The sequence below is a fragment of the Convolutriloba macropyga genome, chromosome 7 (assembly GCF_964194025.1).
Source record: "Convolutriloba macropyga chromosome 7, txConMacr16.3, whole genome shotgun sequence".
Taxonomy (NCBI): Eukaryota; Metazoa; Xenacoelomorpha; order Acoela; family Convolutidae; genus Convolutriloba; species Convolutriloba macropyga.
The window spans coordinates 12,882,531-12,898,211 of NC_134474.1; the positions used below are offsets into that span (position 1 = coordinate 12,882,531).

Consider the following 15,681-nt stretch of genomic DNA (forward strand, 5'->3'; position numbering starts at 1 on the left):
TTTGAGTTGAGTACGCCATTTGAAAGGAAATCGGTTAATAATTTTGGCAAGTATAACGGCAGTCTGCAATTAATTCTGGCAAGGAGATCGGCCGTAGTCAAATAACGGTTTCCGGTTTGAGGGCAGTCGGACAATTAATTCTGGCAAGCAGACCGACGGTCAGCCTTTATTTCTGGCGAATAAGATGGCAGTCGGCAATTAATGCTGGCAAGTACAACGGCAGTCTTCAACTAATTTATTCTGAGCTAAATACAAGACTAATGACTCATAAGTGGCACTAATTGGTGTCTATAAATCGTAAAATTTGACTTGAACAAAGACATGAGCACACAAAATAACACACATCTGTGTTTTTATGGTTCAGCTTTGATTTTCAATGACACCAAGCTCCGGGGAGTTATCAATTTTCGAGTTTATATTTATATGATTGATCAAAACTGATTTAAAATATTATCAATCTGCAATTAAGATTAAAGAACATGAGATCATGAAAAAAAAAATACTTTACATATCAATAACCTGTAAACGACGCCATATCCGAATTTTTTGTAACACCTTGTTACAGTTAACCTAGGACGTTTTCATCGCGGAATAGAGTGGTGCCATGCGAATATTACTGCCAAAATGTTGCCGTTGCTCTCCTCAAAAGTTTAAAAATGCTTTCAGAAAATCTGTATTAAGTAATCAGTTTCCATTATGTTTATTGTGCATAGATTTTGTCCTTTATAATAAATATCCAGACCATGTAATTTGGACGCTAGCTGACGCTAGCAAAAAAATATAGATCTCAGCGATTCAATTTTTGTGGCAATCTTATGATTCGTTATTTAGTTATTTAATTTACATTGCAAGGGTCCAAACCCGTTCAATGTTTGAATTTAGGTGCGCTATGATGACCAGATAGTGCTGGAAAGTGTGAAAAGTGTGGGACAGTATTTAAAAGTCAGCTCTCTTCCTCTCAAACGACTCATCAGTCCAGAAGCCGGAAAGTAAGACCATGTCCGAATGTCCTTTTAGCTTATTATCCGTATTACATCTTGATAAGATGTTCAACTTACGAAAGAAAACATTGAGAATGTGCCAATTCGCATTGTATTTTCTTGAGATCAGAAATTATTTGTACGAATATCCATGAAAAAGATGTGAAGATTTATCGTGGAAAATTTGCGTAACAAGAGTTTGTTACGGCAACGCAAGTTTTTTGCCTGGCTTGGAAAGATGTAGCAAGTCTCTGGGTTCGTGAACTTTCCTGAAAAATACCTAATTGTTAGACAAGTATACACATGTCTATTCCTAGTATTGAGTGGTCAATATTCACAATCTCCCTCCATTTTAATGTACGCCCATCTGAAGAATCAAATTTAGATTCAAAGTTGTTTAATGTGATAATTTCTTAATGTTAAAATTTCTTAACAGTATAGGGAAAAAAGTGCAGGAAATTTGGGTATTCCAATTTTTAGTTTCGCATCTTTAGTTTTCGACTTTTATTTTTGTGCCCTTTTAGGTTGGAGGTGAATTTGTCTGTGAGACAATCTGGCCTGAAGATCTATCAGTTTTCTAAAGCAGACACCGGAATCAGTGAAAAATACCTGGTGGTAAGTTACTGTTCCGGCCCACTTTAGTGGGGAAGAAACTAAAAACTCAAATGGGATTTTCTTTTTTTTCTTCAATCAGTTGTGGCCGATCGATATATTCAGGCTAGAGGGTTGTGTTTGATATCAATAGAAAACCCGTTCAGCATAGCGTCAAAAATGGAATTAAAATTATTTTTCTGAAATCCCTTTGTTCCACGGATTTATTGATGTTTGAAATTTTGTGAACATTTCACTGATTTTCGTTGTTTTTGTTCACATTTTCCGAATTTTTACACAATTTTTGCAAATTTTGCACAAATAAAGTTAAAATTGTTATTGTGGCGGTTTTCGTTTTACCTCTAAAGAAAGAAGAGTGTTCTTTGTGCTAAACTTTTGAAAATGCAGCATTTCTTCCAACAAAAGATGGCACGAAATAAGATTCTTTATATCACTGTGATTAATATTCAGTTCTACACGCCTGAATAAATCTGACACAAACTTTGTCAATTACAAAGGAGGCTTGATTTCCTTGCGCTCCCTTTGAAGGTGTTCTTGATTAAAATTTTGCCGGTTTTTTGGTAATTTAACTCAATAATTATCCAAAAAACGTCACTTAATTTTCATATATTGATAATTTTGTCAATTCATACATATCCAAAAAGTTTGAATTATTTACGAGCTCCTGATAGAGAAACAGAAATAGCAAAGTTAGATTTATTCTAATCGTTACCCTATAAAGTCCAAAAAAATTCGGATTACAATCAGTCAAGGCGTTTTTTCAATGTATGTTTCGCATTTTCCGATTTTAACTTTAATTACAGAACAGAAAAATTGAAATCGAAGCAAACTAATGACAGGTCCAAGTGGATTCCGAAAAATTTTCAAAAAAATCTATTTATTTTTTTCAGTCTATACTTTATGGTCGTTTTGACTTTTAAAGGTGCACGTTTACAAAAACAACAAAGAATTTTTGAATGTAGCGAAATTTTGTAGTATTATCAGCGTGTAGATTAGCGTAAGCAAAGACAGCTCGTATCTCCTTTCTAACGGAAACAATTCAATATTTGTGTCTTTTTTACCTTTCAAGTAATGATTTTTCTGCTTTGATGCCACGAGTTTTCACTTAAAAAATTAATTTTTGGACATTTTTCCATCTTTAAGATTCTTTTTCTTATCTTGTCACATTTTTAACAGATCGAATTTCACAATTGTAGCGTTTAAGATGCTGGCACTTTTAGAAAGATCAGTTATTCAGTGAATAGAATTAGTTTCCGATGTCCTATTTTCCGCTGATAGATAAATTTTTTAATGAGTTTGAAAACAATTTGTTTAAAAAAAGACGCATTTTTGATTTCCCACATGGCTGTTTTTTGTCAAGTTGTCGGCTAGTCTCATTCTTTAGAGGTCGCATGTAACTTTATTTCTTTTAAAAAAGCTCCAATTGGTCATATTCTGTGTCTTTAATCATTTGGTTTATGTTTAAACGGCTTTGACGTTAGTTAATTTATAATTGTCATCCATAACCGTCGTTCTTTTTTAGACGTATAATGAAGTGTGAATAACGAAAGATCTCAAAGATTTTTGTTGATGACCTAAATCAAAATAGTAAATCATTTCATTTGATATGTATTGTTTTTATGACTCTGAAACTAATTGTTTTAGGAAAATACAAAGATTTTTATGTTTTTGTCTTTTATTTTTTCTTTATCTTTTTGTTGCCATGTTTCATTATTCAGAGGTCACGTATCAGCTTACTGGTATTCAAAGAATGTTCAACTGAAAATATCTTGTTTTTGACGGAGTAGATTATTGTTTTAACGGCTTCTACCCCGTGTTCTCGTTATTTTTAAATAAATTTTGTTTTTCATCTGTGTTTGTCGTTTGTTGTTATAGACCAACGAAATAATTATAGATCAACGATATTGACAAGACTATCTTCTGCATATGGATAATAATATTTGAAGAAAGATTGCAGTTGATATCAACTGGTTTACATTTTTTGAAATTAATTAATTTTAAAAAATATAAACTTACTCTTAAACTTTGTCGTTTTTGTTCTTTTTTGTCTATTTGTTACCGATATTCATTATGTATGTCCCATGTTTTCTTAGTGAATTACAAATTAAGTTGTTTAACGTAGACTTTATTTAAAGCTATTTTGACTTTGGCATCATGTTTTTTTCACAAAATAGACATTGAAATTTAGATTTTGTTGTTGCTATGGGCTTTGTTGTTTTTCTCGTAGTGTTTACAATGACAAGTCTCATCGGTCCTCTGATTTGGCTTTATTTACCTAACTAAGTGGTTTCAGTTGGAGGCATTTTTTCATACACCAAGTATTTTTGAACAATATTTGAGTTTTTGAAAGTTTTCAATCTCTTCATCATTTGATAGACAATTAAGCCAAAAAAATGGATGCGCGGTGTCGGAAAATTATACGCAAACCCACGTTACCAAGCCTCCTTGTGTTTGTCTTTTTAATACATCATTCATCACGCCGAACAAAAGTCATGCATATTGGCTCTCGACCAGTTTTCTCAATCTACGAACTCCAATTTACAAGATAAGACATTTTAATTAAAATAATTTTTACAGAAATCAAAGAAATTTTTTTTTAATTTAATCAAATTCCCCCGTCTATTCTTATTGTGTCATATTCTAGGCTGGCTCTACAATCAGACTGTTCCACAAGGAACTGGAGGCATACCTGGTTGCTGAGGGTTTATTCGACTGGGCTGACACCCAGGGAAGTAAGTGACGATAAAACCAACTAGCATCCAAAATTGACTTGAATTCTCCACTGAACCCCCGACCTTTCATGCCGTCTCCGGCTCTCAGTGGGCTTCATGAATTTAATAACTTATTCTTCCTGATGGACAAATATTTACAAAAAATATATGCTTCAAGTATTGTAGAAATTGGTATAAACTGACACGGACTAGTGGGCGAATTGAGTTTTGTTCTACAAAAAAAATAGTTAGCAACGAGTATTTCATTTTTTCAGAATCTACACAGGGTTTGCATAAGTTATACTGATATCACTTTACGCTCCTTAAAAAGCACTAACCGTTGCAATGCCCCCCCCCCCCCCCCTGGTCGATTCCGGATGTTGATCGTGAGAGAACTTCTTGAAAAATTTTCAACTTTTTCTTGCAGGATCGTGAAAGATTGTTGTTGGACCATCAATCATCAAAACTCTAATAAGAACCGCATTAAAGCCGAAAAGATCTGCTGACCTTGTCCTATATCGTAGTCTTCTTTGAAAAAATTTTGAAAGCCGAAGTAATCCTATTTTAAAAACCCAAATTCCGCTAATCAGAAACTCTTATCTCGTCAGGTCAGTCTCTTCCCTCACTCTCTGACCATTTGTTATCGAAGTACGCAATGCCTAAACAGTATAAAGCAAGAACCTGTCATGTCCTAAATGGAAAATTAGTTCACTCTTTTATAAGAATATTCATATGAGATTTTGTTCATGAAAAGTTCTCATATTTCGAATGATCTCAAGAAAAAACTTAGCAGGACAAGTCCTGACGTACAATTCAAAAAATTTTCATTGACTAAACAGAACACTAAACCTAGAACGGACTATGAATGGATTGGGAAAATCATTTAGAAAAAAAATCCGATCCAAGAAATCGAAAAAACAGTAATCAAAGGGAAATTGCCGCATGAGAACAAAAAACCACTTGAGAGAAAGCGAATTTTTGTTCAAACACCGTTTTCTCACTCTACTATTAAACTTAGAGCGAAAAAACTTAACGCCGCAAAACCACTTAATCGCTTTTTTCTCCACTTCCTGTATCGGCGTGACCAAAATCACTACTCAAATTTGATTTCAAAAATCATGAAAATGTGTGAACAGATCTTAAAAAATAGACAACGCCCCGATACAATTCAATTTTCTTGAATTGTTGTCATACAGGTTCGCAATATGTAATCTGAGTTGATTCGCGGTGCCAATTTATTCAATTTACAACTCCAAATTAATTGGTTAATTCGCGGGGCGAATTTACTATTAATTTTGTAGCTGAACGAATCAATATTCTGAATGCAGAAAATGCGTAGATTTGGCGGAGCGAAAGTTAGTTCTATTGTTAGACTGGTATTTCGCTTAGCGAAATAGGACTCAAAATTATCTGATACAGATTAATGCTTTGGCGGAGCAAATTCTAGTTTAAGAGAGAGACAACTAATTTGAATTAAGAAAATGAGCAGAATGAAATAAAACTAAAATAACTAAATTTGATCAATAATTTGATCACGACAATTGAATTCCAATTGCGGCAACTGAAGATCACAAGACGACATGAACAATATGAACAGAGAAAGTTATCAGGCACAGGATAAATACAAATTGTTAAAACGTGAAAATTCAAGATTTGATCTTCAAACAATAACTAAAATTATGATTAAAATTAAATGGCAAAGGAAAGTGAACAAAATTAAATTTAACTAAAATAACTTGATTTGCTATACCAAATCAATAGCCCCAGAATGAATGAAATGTACTACTGTACCACATTTCCACCTCGACAAAAAATGACGAAGTTATTTATCATAAAATTAATATCATATGTACTGGTTACTATAATTACTACTATATTATTTTTATTTCGGAAAGTTTTAGTCAAAGCAGTTTAACGTTCCGCAAGTTTAAATCACTATCACTCTCATAAATTCTTTCCGCCTCGCCGACCGTCATTGATGCCTCTGGTCCCTCGTAGTTAGGCGAAATATAGTACTGTGTGGGGTAAAACTGTGCAGGGGAGCATGGGCCGACTGTAAAATCTGATTCGTTGGGCTGACTCTGAGCTGCAGCCGTCTTTATAGCTAAAATTATTGACTTGTTCTTCATCTGTGTTTGCTTAATAATTTGTCTCCTTTTGTTTCGCGAGGGTGCACTGGAACTTGCAGCTGTGGGGGGACAAGTTTGCACAGATGCAAATGATTCGTCTGACTCGGTTACTGAAGGTGTTGAGCGTTGTCTTTTTAACGGTTTCAGTGCCGCTGAAGCCTTGGTAGCAGCTTTTCGTTTCGGTCTACTAGGGGGTTCATTGATTACAAAGGATGTTGATGGCATCTCCATTGGCACCGCGAAATCACTTGTTACTTCTGCTGGTGACTTTGGCGGCGCTGTTATAACTGTTCATTTTGGTTTTGTGGGCATTCGTACTTGAAGAGCTCAAGTTACATTTGAATGTAACGAGGAGACCGTACTGATATCGTCTGCTATTTTTCGGAGTTTCATTCGTTTGCCTCCTTCTAATTTTTTTCCTGGTCTCTTTTGCATGGTGACTAATAAGATCTTCAGTAATCTTTCCCGTTGGTGTTTTCGGTCGACGATTCGCATACAATTGTATTTCAATTCGGCGTTCGGCCTTTGTGACCAAATCTGAATTACGGATGGTCACATCTCTTTTTCCAGGCTCCTTTATCACTGATGTAAAAGTATCTGTCTTCACCACCGAAGAACCGGGTGCTAACACTTCATATAGCCCGTCCAGGCTTTTCTTGGAGCGTTTCGTTCTTGGTCTCTTTTTGGCGAGCTTAATTTACAGGGAGGCTTCAGTTCGTGGCACCGACTATCCGACTTCTGCGTGAGGGATCACTCTGGGTTCTTTGTTTGGGTCCTCATTCTTCCGTTTTGCTGCGTCCTTGCTTAATCTATCTCTATTCAATTCGACTTCTGTGTCACTCCTTTCCTCGTTGTCCCAGTTTTCTTCGGAGATTAGTTCCTCCCATCTGACTGTCTCCGAATTTAAATATTTATTTAAAATTTATTTAAAATATTTTTATATGTCAGACTACTTGGGTCAGGTTTCGTCGATATATTACTTAATGGAGTATTAGCCTTTCTACCAAAATGTGCTTCAAATGGTGATATATTAATAGTCTTTTGACGGCATATTCGTAGCTGGTAAATAATTGAATTTGTCGATGCTTTCACATTAAATTGATTTGGCGCCGCCGTTTTAATGCAAGCTAGGCGATTCTTGATTGTTTTTAGTATTTGCCTCTCAACTAAGCCAATTTCTCTGTGATCGTGTATTGGAGCTTCAATTAACTGTATATTATTTTGATTACCGAATGCTTAAATTTGTTGTCCCGTTTGGCATCGAGCTTGATCTAATCTAATTGAACGGGGTATTCCGTGAAGCAAAACATTCTCTTGAAGGCATTTCAAAATGTTATCTGCATTAGCTCTATCAAATACTTCTATTATTGGAAATTTTGAAAATCGACCTATACATGCAAGAAAGTAAATCTCTTGATTTTTATTCATTCAAAATTGGTCCTCTAAAATCAATTTGAATTTCTTCATTTGGAACTTTGCATAACTCTAATGGTGCCCATTTATTAGCAGGAATAAAAGACTTTCAATTTTTACCAATTTTTACACAGGGATTGCACTTTGCCGTCTTTGTGATTATGTCACTGTGCATGTACGGCCACCATGCATGGGCTGCCATATCTGTCATCCCCTTGTTCTAGATGAGTGACATGTATGGCTTCGACGTATGCATACACTTCCATTCTTGACATGAAGATCTATCCAGAATGAGTGTATGTACGGCGGTATTTGTTCGCAGCAATCTTCATTTTCAGTTAAGATGCAGTCCGGTACCTCCATTAAAATCGCATCTTTGGTGGTAAGGCTGGCCATTAGAGTGCTAGAAAAAATCTTCGAAAGGGCGAAGTTAAATGAATCCAAGTAGAGGTCGTCTACTGAGGGCGACGTTCCTGTCGTTGTGTCTGTATTAAGGGTGACTGGCGTTGCTGGTACCGCTGGAGTGGTCGATGGTCCTGCCTCGTCCGCAAATCTCACTTTGGAGGGCGTCGATTGTTTCACTTGCATTAAAGTTTCTTCATCTGAGTTCGAGTGTGACATGATGTAGACTGTTTCAAATTTATTGGCAATTAGTTGAAAATTGTTCAATTGAGATAGCAACTGATCGGTAGGGCGATTTAAGGCAAAAAGCGATTGAGGAATGTTAGCTGTCTCGATTTGGATATTAGAATTTGAGTTATTTGGTGTTAATTTGTTAATTGAGTTTTCACTATCCGTAATTGAAGAATATTCTGGATTTCGCGGTGCGAATTCACTGCATAAATTGTAAGTGGAATTTGGAGTAATTGAGGCTTGTTTTGTAAGCGGATTTTGCGCTGCGAAATCGAAGTAATTTTCCGCATTTAATAAGAAGCGTTTCGCGATGCGTTTAATCACATTCAGTTTTGCTACTATAAATTGCTCGTCATATGCAGATATATTAAGAGCTTTTTGTTGCGGGTCGCGAGAGATATAATCTACTAATCCCACTTTTGAGGCAGGGAGATGATCAATTGTAAAATCAAATGGCAGTAGTCGATCTACCTAACGTGTCAATCGACTATTGTAGGATTTGTTAGCTCTTTTTTCTCTCATGATTGAAAGAAGAGCCCTATGATCCGTTATTACGGTAAATGGTTTGCCGTATAAATAATGTTTAAAATGTTCAACTGACCAGACAACACCCAACAGTTCGAGCTCACTAATGCTATATCTGTCCTCCACAGAATTCAAAAATCGCGATAAGAATGCCACAGTATGCCAACCATTTGGGGTTCGTTGTTCTAATGCACACCCCAAACCTTTACGTGAAGCGTCGCATTTTATACGTGTTTCTAAGTCCGGGCTAAAATGCTCATTTTCGGTTGTTTCTGCAATCTCCTCTTTAATCAATGTGAACTGTTTTTCCTCCGTCCAAATAAATTTTGTATTTTTCTTAAGCAGAGGCCGAAGTGGGTAACATAATTGTGACAAGTATGGAATGAATTTTCCTAAGTGATGAACTGAACGCATAAAGGATCTGAATTTTTTGAGATTGGAAGGTGCTGATAACTTTCCGATTGCATCCGTTTTATTCGACAATGGCGTTATATCTGTTTGTGTAATATTTTGTCCGAGCCATTCGAATTTATCTTTTACGAAATAAAATTTAGCAAGATTTATCCGGAGATTTTCTTGATCTAACTTTATCAGACATTTTCGTACTAAATCGAGATTCTTTTCTATTCCTCCTCTGCTCACTATTAATATATCGTCCGAAAAACAGAAAGTATTATCCAGGCCTGCGAGAGTACAAGCAATCGCTTTTTGAAATTCAGCCGGCATATCTGTAAGGCCGTAAAATCCAGTTTCAAAACGATATGTGCGGGTCATATCTCCGCTTACGAGGTTGAAGTTACAATGGCGGGCCGTATCACTGTGTAAATTGAGCTGTCTGCATACGTACTGCAAATCAAGAGTCGTAAAATAAGCCGCCTCTTGCGGCGCGGTTGACATTTTTTGAGAAATCGTTTGAATTAGCGAGTATATATTCGGCATTTGATACTTGTTTTTGTGAATGGCTTTATTCAGGATTTTGGAATCTAATGCTATTTTGATTGATTGATCCTTTTTGACCGTAACGACTATTGGAGAAATGAAAAATTTATCAGAGCAATTAGTTAGTTTTTCAATATGTCCTTCGTTTAGCAATTTTTCAAGTTCGATTTTCACTTTCAGTTGGAGATGAATTGACACTTTTCTTCCTTTTTGATGTGTAACTCGATAATTTTTGCGGAATTTTGAATTGACCGTGTGATGTTTAGATTTTCCTATTCGGGAGATTAATTCTCGAAATTCCTTTGCTAGCAATTTTTTGATTGCACAAGGTGGTTCTTTATTATTGACTTCCGTATTCGGGCAAGGTTTTTGTTATATTGTTATGCCTAATTGATCAAAGAGGTCTCTTCCGAGAATTGGTTGAAAACCATCAGCTACGACCGTGATTTTTGGTTCCTGAATTTTCCAATCATTGCAATGAACTGGCGTTTTTAAAGTGCCTAGAGTTTCGACAATATCATTATAAAAAGACTTTAATTCTAATGGTTTTTTTCTCCGACCATTGTGATTTATACATTATTTATTATTATTATTATTATTCTGGCGAGCGACATATTGATAATCGTACAACCGCTACCCGAATCAAAGAGCAAGTGACAATCTGTATTGCCGATCGTTATCGTCATATTTTGCAACGCTATTGGCGGTGATCTAACGTTCTCTACTCTCGCAACGTAATTATCGTCCGAGGAATGATAGTCAGAATTATATTGTTCATTATAATTTGCATAATTGACGTTTTGATTTTACTGACTTGTATTTTGATCTGTAGTTTCAGCACTTTCTACATTGTTAATACGACTATTTTGATGTGAATTTCAAGCATTTTTAAATTTTTTCCGAGATACCTTGGCGAAATGAATGAGCAAACCACAATGATTGCATTTCTTACCCATAGCAGGGCAAACCTGGCGGTGCGTTGTTGTCCAAGCTTGATCAAAACCTCTACATTGGCCAACTGATGCACGATTAACTGCTACTCTGACTGACTGATTTCCACGTGCAGCCTCGCCGCGAAAACGATTGAATGATTGTATTGTATTCATCGTACTGCCAGTTGCGCCGTTATTTGATGATATTCTCTGATGGCCCATTTCCATATTGACTGCAATACTAAGTGCTATTTTGGGGTCAACTGTGTCGCGGAGAAGTTCGCGTTGAATATCATCATCCAACATGTTTGTGATGAAAATGTCCCTGATGATCACCTCCTCACGATTTTCAAAATCGCAATTTTTAGCCAATTCTTTCAAAATGCAGTAGAATTGTTCTACTGTTTCACCCTTTTTCTGCTTTCGTGAGAAGAACACATACCGATCGAATGTGATATTTCTTGGGCGGATAAAAGCTATCTCCATCAACTCCCAAAGTCTGAGGGTAGTCAGGTCACAAATATTGTCATGAGGGAATTTTTGTGTTAGTAAGCGTCTTCCCTCTGTACCGATGCTGAGGTACAAAAGAGACACACATTTTTAATCGCAAAGATGCCATGGTTGTTCCCCGCATAGTACTCCCGCTTCTGTTATCTTTTGACATTTTAAGTCTCATTGCAACTTCAATTGGCTGTTTCGTATCTGACGGTCTCTCTCCGTTTCATCTGTTGCATCTTCAATTGGCTTCTTGTACTTTGGTTCAGCTGGCAATCGTACCATCGTTGGTTTTGGTTGCCGTAGCGTGTCCAGTGTGATATTCTTTCGCGCGAGATTCGCAAGCTTTACTTGGATCCGCCATTTCTCCCATCTGATTGGTGGGTCCGACGTTGGGCGTTCCCAAAATTGCTCTATCGACAATGGTGTCTTTCTAGATTCACGAGCTGGCTGCGCAATGTCATACATTTCTCAATCTGTATTCTGAGTTGATTCGCGGTGCCGATTTATTTAATTTACTATTCCAAATTAATTGGTTAATTCGCGCGGCCAATTTACTATTAATTTTGTAGCTGAACGATTCAATATTCTGAATGAAGAATATGCGTAGATTTGGCGGAGCGAAAGTTAGTTCTTTTGTTAGATTGGTATTTCGCTTAGCGAAATTGGACTCAAAATTATCTGATACAAATTAATGCTTTGGCGGTGCAAATTCTAGTTTAAGAGAGAGACAACTAATTTGAAATAAGAAAATGAGCAGAATGAAATAAAATTAAAATAACTAAATTTGATCAACAATTTGAGCACGACAATTGAATTCCAATTGCGGCAACTCAAGATCTCAAGACAACATGAACAATATGAACAGACAAAGTTATCAGGCACAGGATATAAACAAATTGTTAAAACGTGAAAACTCAAGATTTGATCTTCAAACAAGAACTAAAATTATGATTAAAGTTAAATGGCGAAGGAAAGTGAACTAAATTAAATTTAACTAAAATAACTTGATTTGCTATACGAAATCAATAGCCCCAGAATGAATGAAATGTACTACTGTACCACAATTGTAATACACCGTTTAACAAAAAAAACGTTCTTCTGATTAATTATGCTGTAAGGATTGGTGAAACCTTATAATAACTGGTAAGCTATTTAAAAGCAGAGATAATCAAATATGTCAAAATAATGAATGCAACATACAGGAAAGTATGCCCCTCAGTTTCTTTTCTTATAGCTCCTCAATTGAAAAGTCACAGATTTATCAAATTTGTCAAAATAATGAATGCAACATACAGGAAAGTATGCGCCTCAGTTTCTTTTCTTATAGCTCCTCAATTGAAAAGTCACAGATTAATCAAATATGTCAAAATAATGAATGCAACATACAGGAAATTATGCACCTCAGTTTCTTTTCTTATAGCTCCTCAATTGAAAAATAAGATGATTTGCCTATTAGGAAGTGCCCCAATATTGAGCAACTAGGTGCACAAATATCTCTACTGGCAAATGTATAATTTTCAACTTCGCCTCTATAATCTTTCAAAAGATTTTTAAGCACTAAATTCCAATTGATTAATTTTGGAATTAATCTCAAAATTAATATCGATTCATGACATATTGTTTTCATTTAAGAGAAAAGCATATGTTCTCGTATTGAGAATGAGAATGTTTTTTGTATATCAAGCCATGTCGGAATCAAGACAGACAAGGGTTAAATAAAAGCCATTTTTGTAAGTCCATTTTTGTATACTTAAACGTGTCATTTCGACCCCGTGAAGGTTACCTTGTGACTATATTATTTGCACGTGATATGTTGAACCATTTGAAAATATTTTGGTGGCCTGATACCTCTTGTGCAATCTGATATGTTCGGAGCAGCACATTGTAAAAATTTATAAGTTAAGATTTCAAAAACACAATTTTCATCTTACAAGGATTGATTGGATCTGTGCTAAGATCTCACACATTAAAACAATGTAATTATATAGGAAACAATTGACCAGGCAAAAAGACTACGTAAGCAATTAAATCTGGTCGCGAAACAGCCGTGGAAGGAAAAAGTTTTGCAATTTTTTCCTTTTTTTAAGTTTTTTATAGATAATCTGAAATCACTATGACTATGGGGATGTTAGTCCAGATTGACATCCAGTCTCGACTAGGTTCATAGATGTTCCAACAACTGCGAATTTCTTAAAACTTTCTACAAATGACAGAAAGCTCATTCTTTTGATCTCTAGCGACAATCATTCGGTCATATTGGAAGACATTCATAGATGTTTCGACTCTTTTCAGTACCATCGAACACACTTTTTGACTAATGTTTTTTTGATAATTATATTAATGTTGACAAATTTCAACAAACGCAATGTGCATTGGTTGGAACATTGGGCGTGACTCACAAACTCATGCGCTTATTACTCCAATTCATGAGTTTTTCCCAAATATTAACACTATGCTCTTAATTTATCCAATCTTTGCTTCTTGCATTACATTTATGAGGAAAAGAAACAGGATCTCAAGATCCGTCACCTCTCTGCATCCACGGAGAGAAATTTTTTAAATTGTGTTTTCCATGTATTTTGATAGTTCTTAGCATTACTATGTTTTCAGCTCATTTGAGGGTGCGAGAGGTTGACCCGACGTCCCCTAAGACCATGTCGCCCTCTACAAGTGCCATCACATACTGGCAGCTGGAGCTTGAAGAAGGACCGCTCAGAGGTCAGTCATTTCATTGCATATTGAGTTTCTTGGAGCTGCGTGGTCCTTGTCTTTCCCATTGTCCCATTGTACACATTGTAACCCCCCCCCCCCTCAAATGTCATCGGAGCCCCCATTATACTATATTAACTGTAAAAACTTGGGGCTAAAATGGAAAAAACCCAAGGTGAAACTCCGGTCAAGCGTCTGTTTCGAAAAGATATTGAACTATTGAACTGGATCGAGTTTTGTTTGACCAGACTGTGTACCACGGAATCTGGCAGAATTCATTCAGAGCATCAACATCTTTTGATCGGCATGATCGGACTGTTGGTCGGAAAGATTTGCAAGATATCATCGAAGTTCAGTAGACAAAAACACACTACTTAATGCACGATGTTTAGCTCCGCTTAAAAGATAAGAAAAAATTCTGTTGCTTGAGTTTTTGAGAAAACATAGTCTCTCTGTTTTCTTGTTATTGTAGAATATCGGAAAGAGTATAGTTCAATCACATATAAACATTTTTCCTTGCAATCTCTTCAGGTGACCCCATCAAGTGGGAAAGCCAGCTCCGTTTCCGGAGTATGGTTACCCGGAAGTACCTCTCCATCTCCCCTGAGAAGAACTTCTTCATGACTAAGAATGGCAAAGATCCTAGTACTGTTTGGCGCATCACTCCTGTCATTGGGGACGATCTATACGTTGACGGGGATTCCTACGCCAGATTCGAACATGTGGTCACTGGACTGTGGTTGCATGCAATGCCAAGTTAGTTTATTTGAAGGCAGAAAATTTTGAACCAGGTCTTGATCACAAAAAAAATTTCTCTTGTTAATTACACGAAAAATCGTGCATTATTAAACGCGTTCTAATGTAAAACGGACATACAAAAAAAACGCCAATTTACACAAGAAATCTTACACAAGTTATTAATGATCACAAAATTCTGTTATTTCACAGAGAGAATTGTATGAGAAAGCTAAAAAAATAGTAGGTTAAACACTTAGCAAATTACAAATTAAAAGTTCTTTGTTCCTTGAACAGCTTTCTATTATTTTCGTTCGTATTTGCTCATTCTGAGTTGATCTAGTTGCGATATAATGTCTTTAAGTGAGGCAACATAATTAAAACCCTCCGATTTTTATGGGTACAATTGTAAAGCCATGGCTAGATTTTTCCGATAACTATAACATTCTACTTTGTATATATGTATCTCGTGGAAATCAGCTCTATTCAGAAAAACTAGATCAGTAGCAAATAGTCACAGTTAATTTTCGGAGTTTTAGAATGACCTTTTAGCTATATATGTACTCTGTTGAAAACTTGTCGCACATTTCAGATGATTTCGTCAAGAAGGGCCGTGTCCAGGGACCAGAGGCTGCTCAGGGTGCAAAGAAGGCTAAAGGTGGAACAACTGCTGACTTGGAGTGGGACAAGGCACTGTGCAAAGTGTTGGGAACCAGTCCCACTATGCAGTATGATGACGCATTCACTCTACAAGTTGTAAGTCAAATGGAATTGGTTCCATTTTTAACGCGCATTAAACAAGAAAAATTACCGGATTGATGGAAGGCCCAGTTAAAAGTTTGCCCAAAATATCTAAACAATCATC

General features: G+C 36.1%; 1 protein-coding gene across 4 annotated transcripts in view; it reads left to right on the forward strand.

Moving 5' to 3' along the window:
• Positions 1-15,681, forward strand: part of LOC142342611 (inositol 1,4,5-trisphosphate-gated calcium channel ITPR2-like) — a 144,995-nt gene that overhangs the window by 16,062 nt on the left and 113,252 nt on the right. For all 4 annotated transcript variants that reach the window (XM_075394021.1, XM_075394020.1, XM_075394024.1 and 1 more), the window contains exons 7-12: positions 883-989; positions 1,505-1,595; positions 4,237-4,324; positions 13,983-14,090; positions 14,613-14,837; positions 15,409-15,572. In XM_075394021.1, the coding sequence (XP_075250136.1) occupies positions 883-989; positions 1,505-1,595; positions 4,237-4,324; positions 13,983-14,090; positions 14,613-14,837; positions 15,409-15,572 (783 nt within the window). The remainder of the gene's footprint in view (positions 1-882; positions 990-1,504; positions 1,596-4,236; positions 4,325-13,982; positions 14,091-14,612; positions 14,838-15,408; positions 15,573-15,681) is intronic.